Source organism: Argentina anserina, chromosome 1, assembly GCF_933775445.1.
Source record: "Argentina anserina chromosome 1, drPotAnse1.1, whole genome shotgun sequence".
NCBI lineage: Eukaryota > Viridiplantae > Streptophyta > Magnoliopsida > Rosales > Rosaceae > Argentina > Argentina anserina.
In genome coordinates this window covers 11399120-11415552 of record NC_065872.1, presented here as the reverse complement: position 1 = coordinate 11415552, position 16433 = coordinate 11399120, and the positions used below count along the sequence as shown (strand labels likewise).

Here is a 16433-nt window from a genome sequence, read left to right as displayed (position 1 = left end):
TCGTCCGAATGTGACTTTAGAGCCAGTTGGGTTGGATATACCCTATCGCCGCATTTGATATTACAAGCCGAGTCGCATATTTTACATCTCCATGATTTTACTAAACTTGCCCTAAACTTTACTAGACTTGTTATAGTCTCGGTTGGACTTTCGTTATGTATTATTACGCTAACCATCTATATATATACTATTATATTTATATATATGGTTTTCAAACCTAACTACGGTTGGGTCGTCTCACCTGCATCGGGTTAGTGAGGACGAGTGCTCACCCTTACTTTTCAGGTACCTGGCAGCCAGTTCGTGAGGAATTTGATTAGATGCTAGTGGCATTGTGTCGCTCGTGGTTCACTTTCGATACCGAGGAGCCAGCTTCCGGTGTGACTTATTATTTACACGATTTTCGTTTCTACTTCAACACTTGCACGATGCATACTATGTTACTTTTCATTTCAGTCGTGCGGTTGTTTCTTTTGGCCCGTATTTATTATGATGACGCACTTTTTTCATGTCATAGTTGAACTTTCATTTTATTTCCTACCTTTCGCTTATTTGTATTTATTTTGTAAATTGAGCTTCATTTGTTTTTTTACCTAAATTTACTATTATTTACTTATACTCATAGCCTTGTAGTGGTAAGTTGGCATTATCGATGCGTATTCTCCCATGTATCAATTGGTACTAACTTAGGACTACGGCGATTACTGCTGCATTTCGGGACATGAAATGGTCCCCGGGTATGACAATAATTACTTGGTATCAGAGCCACTCTTTTGTGTTATCTAAGTGTGCTGACGAGGACGTCAGACTCCCAAGGGGGCGGGATTGTAATATTTCAAATCGGCCAACGGTGAGGGGGTGATGTGCCTTATATGTACATGCCACGTCCAACTAACATGATGACTTTTGGGTGCTCAATGGCTTTGGAAGGGATGAGAACTTGAAGTTAAGTTTGTTCGGGCTAGAGCAATCATAGAATGGGTGACCCATTGGGAAGTTTCTCGCCCAGAAATAAATCCATGAGGGTTATGCCCAAAGCAGACAATATCGTGTTACGACGGAGCTGGTCCCGGGATGTGACACTACCGCCACCTTGCAGCACAGTTGCCGTCCGGGACATCTCGCCACAAGATCACCAACGGCGTGACCCTCTCCCTCTCCCCTCTCTGACGGTGCCAACAGAACTAACATGCAACCTACTTTCGGCAAATCCGAATTTTAAAGACACGAAGAAACGTCGCCGAACTCTCAAACTTCGGTGACCCCGTGGGCTTTCTCTTGGTAAAATCCTTCTATATTCTTCATTGCCCAGTCGATCCACTGTTTTTCCTAAGTTTTGGAACATTAACTTACCATTTCAAAATCGTTGGTCTCACCGACGTGTTCTCCGAACTCCGGTGAGCTCATCCTTAATATTCTACAATTGTTTTGGAGCTTTGGGTTTTTCAGGGAGGTTTGGAGCAGCTGCAGAAGAGTCATGGAGGTGAGAAGGGAGTCCCAGCAGCTCAGAACTGTGGTGTCAGAGCTTGGAGGCGACGGGAATCACTACATCTCTTGGTTGAGGTACCAAACAAGCTTAAATCCTCTTGATTTTGATGTGATTGTGTTGGGGATTTCATTTTGTTCTTCGTAGTATATTTCCTTGTCGCATTTGATTGAGTTTAGGAGGAGCTGTGGCCGGAAAACCCCGTCAGAGCCAACATGGTAAATTCCACGGTTTTTGCTGCGGTGAATTTAACCTTTTACTGTTTACTATTTTACCCAACAATAGAAATTCAATTATCTTGTTTTTCTTTCACATATTTAGTAATTAACCCTTTTATTATGATGGGATGCGTGAGCGTCACACAATTAACCCTGTAAAATGTCATCGTTAGTATAGAATAAGCAGAGATTATTCAGTCTGGAGAATTGAATGGAACTGTAAACTTTTAGTGTAAACAATAATAGGGGTTTGAGATTGATTATTAACTACTAAAATAAAACTTAAATTACTATTTACATGATCGACTTCTCTTTACCAAACTAAACCAAATTCACCAATGCACCACATAATTACAAGTTTGGTTCTATCATGCATTCTAATTCATCTGATTACATACTTTTAGACACCAATACAATTAGAGCCTTAGGAGAACATCTAATCATGCAAGATTTCTATTGACGTTTAGGTTGACTTAGGGCCTCACATAAATTGCATGCAATCAAGTTTAACAACACTTAGGGTAGAAATCAAACAAGATTACATTTAAGCACCAAATATTTGTTGGAGACATGCTTCACGGTGGCGTCACTCACCATGGAGTAAATGTAAATTTCTAGAATTTCTCACTTTAATTAACAAAAACCGAACCTACTTAGGGCATGATTCAATTTTGTCAATATGGATGATGAAAATAGCACTCAAATACAATCTTAGGAACTGCATTCAAGCACTAAATTCATATGCACATATCTGAAAATTATCTAAGAACAAGTAAAAGAAGAGTAGAACACAACAATAGAAATACAAACTTCAATAATTATAAGAACATAGATTCGACATAGTCTCGAAAACATATCAAATACAATCTGAAAATTCTGAAACAAATACTTCCACATAACAATAACTTACAATCTTCATAGATAAAGAATTGTAGATTAACACAAATAAACAAAGGCATTGAGATGAGTTGCGAGAATCACACGTTGTAGGAACCTTAGAGGTATGACTGCAATAGGTGAAACTCGGTGGAGATGATGATGGTTTTGGGGGGGGGATGGCTTGGCTGATTTGTAAGGGAAGTTTATGGTGATGTTTTGGTAGAGTTTCAACTCTTGAATGCTAAGAAAAAGTGATGATTTTTATTTGTGAATGATGTGATATTTATAGAAGAGTTTTGGTTCCTTAAATATTATAGCTTGGACTTTTTCTCCTCAATTTCTTTCACTTATTTTTGTCATTGGTGGGTGCAATCTCCTTTGATCAATTCCTTTATTTTCTCCTTTAATTTGGTTGTCTCCTTCTTTCTCTCTTCATTATCTTTTTTATTTACTTAATCACTCCTTTTTCTTTCTCTCTTTTTCTTTCACTTATTTTTGTCATTGGTGGGTGCAATCTCCTTTGATAAATTCCTTCTTTTTCTCCTTTTTAGGTGTCTCCTTCTTACATTATCTCTTTTTATCTACTTAATCCCTCATTTATCTCTTCTTTTTTCTTTCTCTCTTTTTCTTTCACTAATTTTTGTCATTGGTGGGTGCAATCTCCTTTGATAAATTCCTTCTTTTTCTCCTTTTTAGGTGTCTCATTCTTTCTTTATTTTCCTCCATTGCTTCTTTTCCTCTATTTTTGTTCTTCATTCTAGCTACACAATCTCATCTTAAAATCTGGAAATAATAAAATACAAGAATAAAGACAAGTAAATTCATATAAAAAAATCAAGTAAGTTATTAGAATATGAGAGTAAGATTAGGAAAGTTACGGAATAAGCGTTTCAGTTCAACTAGGACTTTCCTAAATAGTACGTTTCCTAGTCTAAAAAAGACTCCTAATGCAAATAGGATTCTCAAATTATCACAAATGTTATAGAAATGCCGATTAATGAAAACTCCTAATTTAACTAGGTTTCCTAGTTACACAATGAATCATACTCTAAATAAGACTCTCGACAATTTCTGTGTTTTTCAACCTTTTTTAGCACCAAAATGCAACCAGCATCACCAGAGACTCCTAACTCGACTAAATGACTCAATACTACAACAATAAGAGCTAAGAAAAGTACAACTGGAGGTAAAAACATATTACAAACGTCGCCCAAAGTGCTCCTATCAACTTAGTAGAAACATGATGAGGCACAGTGGGACAAACCTCTATAAAACTAAGTCGTTTAACTGGAACAAACTTGTTCTTCTCTCCCCCTAACGACGAGAAGACTGACTCATCAAAAGTGACTAAACAAGATCACATGTTAAGGTCGTTATATAAGCGGACATAAGTGGAAGTTCATGTCTTTATATAAAGACAAAATTCAACATTAAATAACTCAACATTATGCGCTTGTGGAGACGCAATTTGACACATAAAAAATATGTAGACGATAAACTGTTAACATAATCCACTAACAACCATGCATATTGTAGAATTGAAATACTAACATGCGAAGCATTACAGTCGTAACATCAATGATGGTGGTATAAATGGATATGAGGATATCGTAAAACAAGACACACAACAATAACTTATGGTTGGAATCGATGGTTAAGCGTTGGAAGTCTTGGCAAATCAATGACCAATACCAAACTTATGTTTTACACTTCCTTGAATGGTTCACTGACTGTCTAAACCCCAAATACTACCAAATTTTAGGAGCACATAAACATGGGTGTTAGGAATTCAATGACACCGGCCTAACTACCGAAACTGGTCGAAAAGGTACCAAGGCCGGAATACTCTCTGGAGTCCAGTGACCACTTGTGTCGAACGGTTCACCATGTTCCAGGTATCCAAATGCCCTCAAATTTTATGAGTAGGTAGCCTTGGATGTTAAGAAGCAGTGGCTGCAAGTAGCAGTCCAATAGCCTACCTAAAGTAGGTAAATGGTCCTCACAATAACAAGTTCGCAATCTGGAAATCTTGAAATTTTAGGCTTTTCACAGTTTTTGTCATTGTTTGGGTGCTCCATAACATCAATGTGTTATGGCTTGAGTTTAACCATGATATATGTATCATCACAATATATTATATCCTCAAAATAAATCAAGATAAGCCAATCTAGGCTTCCATCTTATATCTCAATCTCTTTAGCTAAAAAATAGGCTTGGATATTTATCCTAGTCAATGAAGGATCATAGAGGGGGCTTATGTACTTGGTAACACATAGATTACATCTCCATTATGTTGGAGGAATTATATTGATCCATATGACATCTTTGCTCAAAAGAATAACATATACAAGTCACCGATTCATTATTCTGAATCATAGTAATTAACGTGAAAGTATACAATTCACATTATAATGACTCATGAGATGTGCTCCTCATTAGAAGCAATACATAAGAACTATTTCACAATGCGTTTTTAAGTGATACACATTAGCGCAAGTATTGTCTTTAAGAAGCTTATCGTCTCACCAATTTTTACTTATGGTTTCGTTGTAAATTCATCAACGTAGACAACTACTATGACAAAACCAATTCATATGTTTAATTGTTCTCTTGATGCATAAAAGCATGTGACTTGAATTATAACTCCATAAGACATTTAAACTTGAGCATTAAAATGATTAAATCACTCTTTTATTCTATGTGATGATCTTGTCGTCGTTGTCACAATTGATTAAAATACTAAATTCATTAATAGTTTTCTTTTAGCTATACACTCAATGTCTCTTAAACATATTCATAAAAAAGAATATAGAGACAAGTAATCTTACGTCAAGACATATAAATATCACATGAGAAACTTGAGTGTGTGTCAAACAGTTAGCACATTGTCATTTGATAAAAAACAAACTATGATCGGCAAAAGATAATGAAATAGAATTGCATGAGAGACCGGTAGGGGTGAGAAGTAGCCGTGCAAGGGTTGCGGAGGAGTCCTGTAAGGGACTCGGCATAGGGGCTGCAGGGAGGCCATGTAGGGGGCTGCGAGGAGGCCTGCAGGGGGCTGGCAGCAGAGCTCTAGCGCCTGTTCCGGTAGGGCTCCGGTGAGATTTTTTTTTCTTCTCTTTTTTCATTTAAACATCTTGGTATGAGTAAAACCGGGCGGCAGACGGAAAATCTAAGTAAAATTGCCAAGGACATGCACACAAACTTGTTATCGGTTTCCCACTCCCCTAAGCTTTTATGTTAGTTCAATTCGAACTATAAATTCTCAAGCATCACCATAATTTTAAACCGGTGGAATATAGAATGCATTATATATCGTGTAACACTACAAATCATCACAAAAACAAAGTGGAAATATGTCATAATAAGACATCAATCAAGGCTTCAACATGCCAGAAAGACATAAGTATGCTACAACAAGCATTGCCGGTTCGAAATAAATCCGAGAAAAAATGCTCATGGTTTGGAGTCCTTCGGCATTTCGCAATGTTAGTTTGCTAAGTGTTGATCAAATTCAAATAGATGATGATCTAATCCGCCAAAGATTGTGGAAAACAGAAAACAGATGTATAATAACAACATCAAAGATCATAAAAGTGTGTATTGCGCCACACAAAAATTGTATAAGCCTTATTAATGCCACAATTAAAAATGTGGTAGTATGTAATGCGTTACATTGCATTAACATATAGTTTTTGGTAATCAAACCATAAATGCATCGGAACATTCTAGTCATTTAGAAGATTAATGACTAAGTAATTATTAGTCACAGAAACTTGAGAATAAACGCATGTCTAGCCATTCAGACTATTAACCGAAGCCTTATGCTTCATTATTTTCTTTTAATAACCGCAATGTATAATTGCTCTTGTAATATGTAAATGTGAGAAGATATTCTCATGTTCTTCCATATAATAAGTGTCTTATTTCAAGAACTTCTCATATCTATTTCTTGTAGCTTTTGACCAAAATGTTTATGTCTTTCAATGAAACTATGTTGCACCAAAGGAAATTAATCCGGACCAGGTGCATAAACACATCCAACATGAATAGGTCAAATTTTAGGCGCATATTACGATCAACAAGAGAGAAGATTCATTAGTATCAATATCCGATACAACTTTCAAGTACTAAATTGAATGTCAAGTCTCAAAGTATGGTAACTCAATTCAATAAACTGTGACATATTCTGTCACAATGGTGTAAGTGACAATTTCAATCACAAACTGATGGTATAAGCGACAATTGTCGTCACAAACCAATGTTTGTCCCTTTTTTTCAAACTTGTAGCTACACACAACGTCTATAGATGATAATAGCGATACTCTCAGCCGCTCATAAAACTCGATGTCAGTTGAGTGGCGAGTTCCTCTGATATCTACTCGAGAAGCGAAGGAATCGGGTTGAAAAGGAAAGCGAGGTTGAAATTCCCCGATGAAAGACAAAATTCAAAGGAATTTAAATTTGATATCAACAACATTAACTAAATCATACCTGGATGTTTGCCAAATAAACAGCGTAATAGTTGCTCTTACTTAATTCCACGGTCATGCTTTGAATTCACGAATATATGTTGCGAAGTAACTCTCGCCATTTGATTCTGAATCGTCATGTGATAAATTTCACTAAAATGAAAACATATGGCTAGTTTAAATTCATCTATATAAAATCAGTAAAATTTAAAGATTATTGTTGTAATAATATGTTTTTACCTAGAACAAATTACCATATCCTTTTTACCATTTATCGAGAGGTAAGAAATCCCCTCAAAACCAGTCAGGTCAAACCCTTTAAATTTGGGTCTAGGTTGCAAACCCGGTCGATGAATCCGGGTTTGAGTTGTTGGCTTCAAGGCGTCATTAAACCGTAGAAGGTGTCAGACGATGGTGTCCTGCAAGAGGACGCATGTTCTTTGCTTGACGCTTGTTCTTTGCTTCACGCCGCCAAGTTAGGTTCGTCGCTGCCGCACCGTAGACAACCGAGTTCTGGGCAGATAGGACAGCAAGATGGAGAATGTCAAACTGAGTCACCGCCGAATTCTGGGCAGATGGGTCGATCTAGACGTCGGAATTGAATGACGCCGGATGTTAGGTTGTCGTGCTTGGCAACAAATTGGAGAGGATGACCGGGGTGCCCAGATCAACTTTCTAGGTTCCCTAGTTATTCGATTTTCTGGTTTTTTTTTCATCTTCTTCTGCAATCTTTTCCTTAGCAGAAGGAATTTCTCAAGATTTTTCATCTTCTTTTGTTGAATTTTTCATGACGGATGAAATTTTTTTTTCAGGATTAGGGTTCTAGACTTAGGAACTCAGGGTTAGAACTACAGGCTGATAATGTGTTACAGAAGAATGTAATACACATCACAATACAGAGAAGCATTATCTTTATTCATTGATAAGGTGGCTTTTATATAGACATTATATTAAGTATCCCGTAGAATCAGATATTATATATCTTTACTTATCTAGACTAACCTATACTAATTAGTATAAAATACACCGAAAGATTACGGAGAGTTATTCTTCTACAACATATCTAAGAATCTCACAATCCAAATAGTCGAGCAATGCTCTATTTTTTATCTGCCCACTTGAAGACATGCATGCTTGCCTTTTCTGCCTGCGAATTAGATTCACAACAAAATTGAGTTCATCAAATTTGCATGTGTCTGCAAAAGAAAAAAATGAGTCCTAATTAATGGAAATTTTTACCTCTTCTTCCCAATCACATCTAATGGTAATGATGGCCAATATCAAGGTTTGGACTGCTGTCCCTCCAAAAATCATTCCAGCCCAAATTCCCTATCAATCAATCGTGTTCATATGTGATCAAATCAATGTGATCAGCATATAATTTAGCAACTAAACGAGTAAACAACGGTGAACTTTTACTCGATCAAGTAAACAAAAATGCTTACCATAACTCCTTGATGGAAGACCCAACCCATGAGAAACCCTAGTGGCACTCCAATTAGATAATAGCAACCCAAGTTTATGTATGCCACATATGACTGCCACCCAGATCCCACAGCCACACCTATAAACATGTATATATGCATGTGTATATATAAGTAAATTTCTAATAGAGATAAATGATTGAAATGTTAGCTGGTTAGTACGTATTAGCTAGAAGGTTTATTGAAATTACCAGAGAGAATAGGTTGGACACTGTTGAGAAGAATTGTGAACGCCAACAAGATGGAGAGTTTATTTACTTCAGTAAGGACAGGTATACTGGTTGTGAATATATAGCTGAGCTCAGTGTGGAACATCATAATCAAAACCCAGAAGAAGAGGCCAATTATAACAGATGTCACAACTGCTACTGTAGTTGCAAACTTAGCTGCCTTGCTATTCCCAGCTCCAAGCTCATTTGCAACCCTCACTCTGTACGTTAATCATAATCAATATAAATCTGAAAAAGTACCGGCATATATATATATATGAAATAAGCGCGTCCTGCCTAATTTCGCAATTGAAAAGTTGCACCATTTTCAATTCAGAGTAATTTAAACAGTACTATGAAGGAGAAGATGCCGATCAAGTACGTGACACTCTGTTCTATATTTGGCACGGGATGAATTAGAAGTTGCCCCGAAGCTTTCTAATTTGGACACTTAAATGGTCAAGTTACTTAAGTATATGTGAGAAAGTTACAATGCAAGACAAGATAAATGATAATTAGAATGAATGAAAACTGAAGAGTGAAGATCCCTATGTTAGCCAAAAATTAAACAAGAGCCCTAGCCCGTCTGATCAGAAACGTAATCGGTGTTTGCCAGAATTATGTTGCTAGCCAGTAGCAAGATATGATCGAGCATTCGAGAATAAGATAGAAGGAACGTGCTTATCCATCTCCAAGATATAGCACTGATTCACTGATTACTGATGGTTAGATATCACCAACCTACATATGATTCCAGACTTCCAATGTCACCAGTGATATGTCAGAACTTATCTGATAGAAAGGGGTTGCAGAAAAAACCCAAGGCCACAGCACAGTCGGGTCTATATCACTATCCCATATATTGCAGAGATGAGGTAATGACAAGCTGTACTAGATAGCTAACTTGCTATATATCTCTCGTTATGTACTGCCCAACTAGCTCCGTCCCACACTCCTACGTACGTAGTAGATATGTTTCACTGTGTTAATTTGTTTCTTTCCTCATGTTTCTTTTAGAATCTTGGAATCCAATTAAGAGCATAATTCTACACCTACACGACTACATTAATTAATCAATTATCTATTATCATGTGCTTGTGAAGCTCAGTTTATAGCTAGCATGTCAAAATGAGCAAGCAGACAGCCCGACAATTTTCAACAAAGGTTGCCCAAATTTTGTAACTGTTGGGGTCGAAAATTGAAGATCACAATGCTAGCCGGTGTTTGACTTGATGATCTAGTCTTCTCCTTCTCAGTTGCGAGACTAAACCCAAAGTCTCTCCTTGGAGAGATTTTGTTGTGATGTTACAAAGGCTCCGGGCGTGAGAAATCACAAAGGACTTAGTGGTGAGCTTGATGTGGGAGCTAGGATCTTACGAGTATAACATGATGCATGCTCATAATGATGGATGGCTTGATGTGACTTTTTGGGATGAGGGCGGTGATTTTAGGTATGCATGAAGAGGCCGGTTATGGTGGTTAGGAGTGGGCACGGGACGGGATGGGACGGGGCTCATCCCACGTCTCATCCCACTCTTTTGAATCGGGACGGGATCGGGACGAGACGAGGGTTTTTAAGAATGCATCTCACTCGGGATTAATCCCGATTGGGACGGGACGGGATCGGGATGGGACGGGACAAATCCCACATTCCTATGAAATTAAATAAAAACCTATATTTTTACTTTTTCATTAACAAAGTAACATTCAATAATGAAATTTTAACAAAAAAAATACATATTATGTTCAAAATATTATAATTTACCATTTCTATTTGAGTTGATATAATTTTAGAGTGATTAAGAACATAAATTAGTTTTATTTTAATACAAATATATAAGAATTTTTAAGTTTTTATTAAAGGTGGGACGGGACGGGACGAAGTGGGATATAAATTATTCGTCCCACGTCCCGTCCCACTATTATGAAACGGGACGGGATCGAGACGGGACGGATATTTTTAGACCTTCGTCCCGTCCCGTCCCGTCCATATGAATTTCGGGACGGGATCGGGATTTCCGTTTTTTATGCCCACCCCTAATGGTGGTAGCTTGCATGTAGAAGTCTGATTGCCCCTCTTGTTTACTTTAGCCCTCTTTATATAGGGTTTTGACAAGAAATGGGGGTTCAAAATACCCGTGGCCATTTATTTTTAGCAAAGGTAAGGCTACTCTTTTTATCACTAGGTCTTGGCTCTTAAGCTAAAAGGGTGTAAAAACAGACAACAGCAGGGCTCACGTAACTAAAATATTGGCTTCCTACCGAGCTATACTTGGTTATAAGGTTAGATGAAAAATGGGCCTCGGACTCCCATTAAGCCAAAAGGGTGAAAAATTAGGGTAGTATAGGGTTTGGTTTGAAGTACCATATGACCATGAGATGAGATACCCGTTACAAGCCATGCGGGAATTCCAAAATCAAGTTTCGTCCTCGACTCTCAAGACGCCTCAGATACTTGACATTTGGCCTCCTTAAAGCATCTCCAACAAGAGATGTCAAACTCTTTTTTTTAAATTTAATTTTGACATATGTGTTGACAATTTCAAATTTGGCTAAATCTCACTCCAATGAATATGTCAAACTTATATGCAATTATGTAAAAAAAATTGCAACGTTTAATGATTAATAGGTTGAAGTTTCCTATGTGCTCCATTTCTCCTCTTCTCTGCACCCAAACAAGAATTGTCTTCTTTTTCTCCTCTTTTAAGACTCGCCACTGCCTTCTCTTCTCTTCTCTTCTTCTTCCATCCCAACAAAATTCCCTCGCAATCAAATCCCCAATTTCAATAAACTTATCCATCACATAAAAGTTTCCCTCACAATCAACCCCCAATTAATCTTATTCACAAACCCAATTCTATACAAATCCTACAGAAAGCTACTCACCCAGCAAAATACCCATACAATCTTATTCGGTTATTCACGGACCCAGATCTTCCAAATCAAATCAACAATCTCAACTTCTGCAAATCGAACTCCTTTTCCCATTCAAGCTTTTCCAACACAACAATCTCTCGCAATCGACCGCCTGTAAGTCTGCCATGAATGGTTATGGTCTCGGATGAAAGATTTTGGTTTGGGTAAAGAAGGAACATAGGGAATAGAAGGGAAGTGGGGGAAGACGCATAGAGAAAAGTAAGGAAGAGGGAGAAGAATAAAAATTTGACATCGTTGTGAGCCTTGTCAAATTTGACAATATGAGAGCTTATGTCAAATACATATCGATCCACCTAAGATTTGACATTTTTGTTGGAGCAGCTTGACAGAGCCAATTTTTCCCGTTAAACCTCCACGCTGTCTTTTGACAGTTTCGTTGGAGATGGCCTTAGGTCTCGTAAAATCTTGTCATCCTTCCACACCACAACCCACCAATAAGCCCCATTTGGCCGGTGTCTTGGGTACACATTGCTAATTGGCCGCGTGGCACGCTACGTCAGTTTTTTGCATGTGTTTGTCTAAGCTTGGCATGTGTTGGCATGTATTGGCTTGTGCATGAATTGTGTAAGCTCGTGGGTATTAAGAAGCCTCCGTAAGGGACCATCTGTCGAGGAGGAGGGTGCACTTGAGCATGGATAACATGGCTTGCCTTACTCTTAGGTGGACTGGGTATCCAGAAGATACTACCTTGGCTCAAGGAAAAGTGTGGAAATGCATGGCATGGCTCGAGTGCAGTTTAATTTAGGGAGGATGCTCGGCTTGTGTGTTTACTCCCTGCATTCTTTTGGGCATGGCATGACATGGTTAGCCATTCTTCTTTTAGTTTTTCCGGAAATGTGTAAGTATCAACTATTATAATTTGTTGGCCTTATTTAACTAAGTTGTAGCGCAAATCCAAGCTTAGGCCCAAACTTTGCCCTTTGAAGTTCTTCATACGTAAATAAAAAATAAAGTTAAATTTTTTTGGGTATCAACCGTAAACAAAAAAGAAATTTCCTATTACACATTACTCTAAAGTACTCCAAGTGTGGAACTCTTGTTTTACAGTTCTTATAATTGACTAACTAACCGACTTAAGTTAAACATTGTTGATCTACGTACTACACTCCAAAACCCTAGTTGGAACGACATTGCTAGCTTTAGCACAACAACGAAGTATGAAACGCAAACTACGTATAAAAACAATGAAAGACAGAGTATGTGGATAAAATACGAAGAAAAGTTGGTGTTCCAGCTTAATTAGCACATATATATGCGGTGGAACCATAACAATGATTTTGAGGCTTGGAATCACTATCTATTGGCACCAATCATGTATAGAAGAGGAAAAGAATAATGTGTGAGGTCGTTAGACAGATGAATCCAATTAGTATGAGCAAGTTTGAATTTGACTAGCTACTTGTATAATTGACACCAATGATATATTGACCCATTTGTCTTGACATATATGCAATTTGAGGCGTTTGAATCGCTCTTGTACTCTTAGATTTATCATATATTGTTATTATAAGCGAAGGCCTCACATCAAAGGAGCTAGCAAAACTACTCAAATTAGGCAAAGGGTTTGAAGAACATTTCCACAAGTGCGCAACAAGAGCAGTTGAGAAGGCAACTAAAAATAATGAAACAAAATAAAATGCTCAAGTATTTAAACCAATCCAGCTAACAAAACTATCACTAGAAAAATGATGAAACATAATAAACATGCGTACCTTGAGAAGAAAGTAACGGTGTCCTAAGGGGTCTAACAAATTGATCAAATCAAGCATTTCTTTAGGATTTCTTCATATTCGTACTCTTGGTTTACACGGCTCCACGGAGAGTGTAATCCACAAGGACCGGAATAATTTAGAAGAGAACAAAAATATAAATTTTGTCTGAAAATCTTTATTTCTTGCTAGCTAGGGCCTAGGTGTACATGGTCAAGATTATATAAGAGAGGTAAACTCACCCCGTTCCAGCGAAGAAAGCCAGAGGGATCATCAGCTCCCAGCCGTTAATGGTCATGCTTCAATTCAATTCCACGACAAAAGAAAACAAACGATCAACATCACTCACTATTCAAATACTACGAGCTTAAATAATCATACGAAGCTAGCTAGACAAGTGGTCTAAGAATATTGATGGAATTGGAATCAATTCGATTCCTTAGTACAATTTAAATTTGCTGCATGGGGTGTGAGAATAAAATGGGATGATCGATAATCATGCGCAAATTAGCATTTTCTACACGAACAAATGTTGTTAGAGTAAGAAAAAAAACGTAATTACCATATAGACAAAGCATCCACAGCAATCTCTGCATTTTGTAGATTTCCGGTCATCAGAATTAGTATTCTATAATACCAATTCTCCAAGCTGTAAGTTTGAGTTACACAACATATATGTCAGACCAATGAATCAACAGGGGAAAGAAAGTTAAGCAAAATTAGACGGAGAATAGAGAGAAAGAGGTACCAGAGCATAACTCCAGAAGCAGCAGAGAGTTTAATGAACTCCCAAAGACCAGAAAACGCTTCAATGGAGAATCCACCCCATGTTATAGGGCAGCCACCCCAAATAGTGTAAAAGAAAAGCCCGAACGTCAACGCCCACCATGAAAAGTTTAAGGTAATTGCAGTTCCAATGACTCCAAGCTCAAGCCTATACACAAAGAACCAACTCACAAATATATGAACAATCAGAGCTGCCAGAGACACCCAGGCAATCACACCTGTCTTCAGCTGGCTCTGCAAGAACCTTTGCAGCGGGAACTGAAACGCGAAGCTGAAGTGGAGTGGTATCATGGCCATGGACACAAGCCCACATAACTCTGCTACGTCGGCCGGCTGGCCTAAAACCTTTAAGACCGGCGAGGCGAAGAGATAGAGCGGCAGGAGGAGGATGCAACACAAGAAGAGTACTATCCATGAGCGTTGCATGTACACCCCAAGCATATAGTACTTCTTGGCACCATAAGCTTGCCCACATAGTGTTTCCAAGGCACTCGCCATTCCCAACTGAGAAGACAAAATCACCAGACAATTTAGAATATATATTACGAAAATTAGTGTCAAGATTTGTAGTCACATGTTACGTTGTTATCTGATTTATCTCTAATTAACCAGATCAACGTACATATATATTCATATATATATATATATATATATATGAACACTTTTGAGTTTTGAAGACAAAACGAAGTGCTCTAATCTAGTACCAAGAGGCCGAAATCGAAACCGACGATGACATTATTGGCAATAGAGATTGCGGCGAGCTCTAAGTCGCCGAGGTGGCCGGCGAAAGCTTGGGTGATGACCAGCATCGAATAGGAGGCGACACGGCTAAAAATCGCCGGACCAACTATGTGCCAAAGCTTCTTTGATTCAATCCAGACCCTCCTTCCCAGACGTTGATCATCTTCATCAATGAGCTCAACATCGTGATGCTCGTGTTTTAAACCGACGTCTGAAGCTGAGTACTCCGCCAACAACAGAGCCTCCGCTTCCACTAATGCACTGTTTGTATTACTCGGCATGATGATGACTGAAGCAGAAAAAATACGTTGCAGCACTTGTCTGTAAATTTCTGGACTGAAATGAATGAATCAGGTTCTTAATTAATTTGGCTCTTCGTGTATGAAGAGAAATAAAAGCTTAGTAATGTGAATGTTGTCCAATGTGTGAGATGACACTATTAAGGTGTGCGGTGCTGAATTTTGTCGTATAAGAATAATGGCTCACCTGCTTCTGCGGCTCTGCCTGGCCCGAACTTACATGGGCCGGGTCAAGGGGTTCTTGCAGAATGGTGGTGACTGACTGACTGGTGATGCTGGTGGTGAAGCCCTGGCTATAAAATAGAGCAATGGAGTGGAGTCATTGCTTACGCATCTGATTTTGTTTTACAGGTTTTGCTTAATTTGTCCATGAGCTCTATGTCGTCATGTACGTTGTATTTCACTACAAGTACCACACGGAAATGTACGTATACACTAGCGGCGCCAAGATACTCGATCGTCACAGTGGGAGTAAACTAGACTACTACCATGAAATAATTATTTTGATAGATCATTTTATCATTTTGTCGAACTTATCTCTACTTAGAGATACCAGATGAAAGTCAATAATTTGTAAGTCTCTAGATACCCTCTCATACGTTAAAAAAAAAAACACAAACAAACTAACCGACAAAAATAAAAAAATTATATATATGGACGTCATGTTCGGACTTTGGACTTACTAACATCCCGTTTTATCTTACTTTCTCTCGTCATTGAGATGTTTAAGCCGCAACCATAGATCAACAATTAGAAGTGTACAATAGAATTTGCATGTGTCTTGAAATTATATGGGATTTAGTTACTCAAAATTCTCTAATCCGCATTTTAATTCTAAAATCGTTCGAGAGACTTTTAGATTCCAGGATCACATTCCCATCATAGTTTTTCATATTAAAAACAAATTCCATAATGCAAATTGTAGTTTACACTCTTAAGTAGTTGGTGTTTATATAATTATATGGCACTCTATTGGTTAATATTGGCTTCAATTAACAAAAAGATAAATTTATATAAAATTTGATTCTTTCTTCTTTTTTTCGTATAACTAGCAAAAGGCATGATTCATAACATGTCTCATGTCTCCAAATCTCCAATCCGCTTGTATATAGAATATTGGTCAATATATTCAATCTTATTGAGTATTTGATCCTCATACCGCTACCAAAGTGCGAGAGATCGAGTGGTATATTGATTACGTAGATCGACT

At 37.8% G+C, this 16433-nt stretch overlaps 2 protein-coding genes across 2 annotated transcripts in view; both read right to left on the bottom strand.

Moving 5' to 3' along the window:
- Window positions 1–14769, bottom strand: part of LOC126788398 (lanC-like protein GCL1) — a 252730-nt gene extending 237961 nt beyond the window's left edge. Inside the window, exon 1 of the mRNA XM_050514422.1 lies at window positions 14765–14769. The gene's annotated coding sequence lies outside the window, so the exon portion shown is untranslated. The remainder of the gene's footprint in view (window positions 1–14764) is intronic.
- Window positions 7953–15306, bottom strand: LOC126788137 (protein DETOXIFICATION 27). The gene is made up of 8 exons (XM_050514140.1): window positions 14888–15306; window positions 14146–14687; window positions 13960–14046; window positions 13640–13696; window positions 8734–8972; window positions 8504–8622; window positions 8298–8387; window positions 7953–8205 (listed from the first exon to the last, which is right to left on the bottom strand). The coding sequence occupies exons 1-8, from the start codon at window positions 15203–15205 to the stop codon at window positions 8158–8160; spliced, it is 1500 nt and encodes a 499-aa protein (XP_050370097.1). The 5' UTR covers window positions 15206–15306; the 3' UTR covers window positions 7953–8157.
- Window positions 15307–16433: the final 1127 nt, after the last annotated feature.

Bases quoted from the DNA above. Each gene is read 5' to 3' on its own strand.
- LOC126788137 (XM_050514140.1), bottom strand. From the start codon at position 15,205: ATGCCGAGTAATACAAACAGTGCATTAGTGGAAGCGGAGGCTCTGTTG. The intron at 14,047-14,145 runs GTACCTCTTTCT...TCAAACTTACAG, and splicing joins GCTTCTGGAGTTATGCTCTG to CTTGGAGAATTGGTATTATA. The intron at 8,973-13,639 runs GTGAGTTTACCT...ATTAACGTACAG, and splicing joins GCTTTCTTCGCTGGAACGGG to AGTGAGGGTTGCAAATGAGC.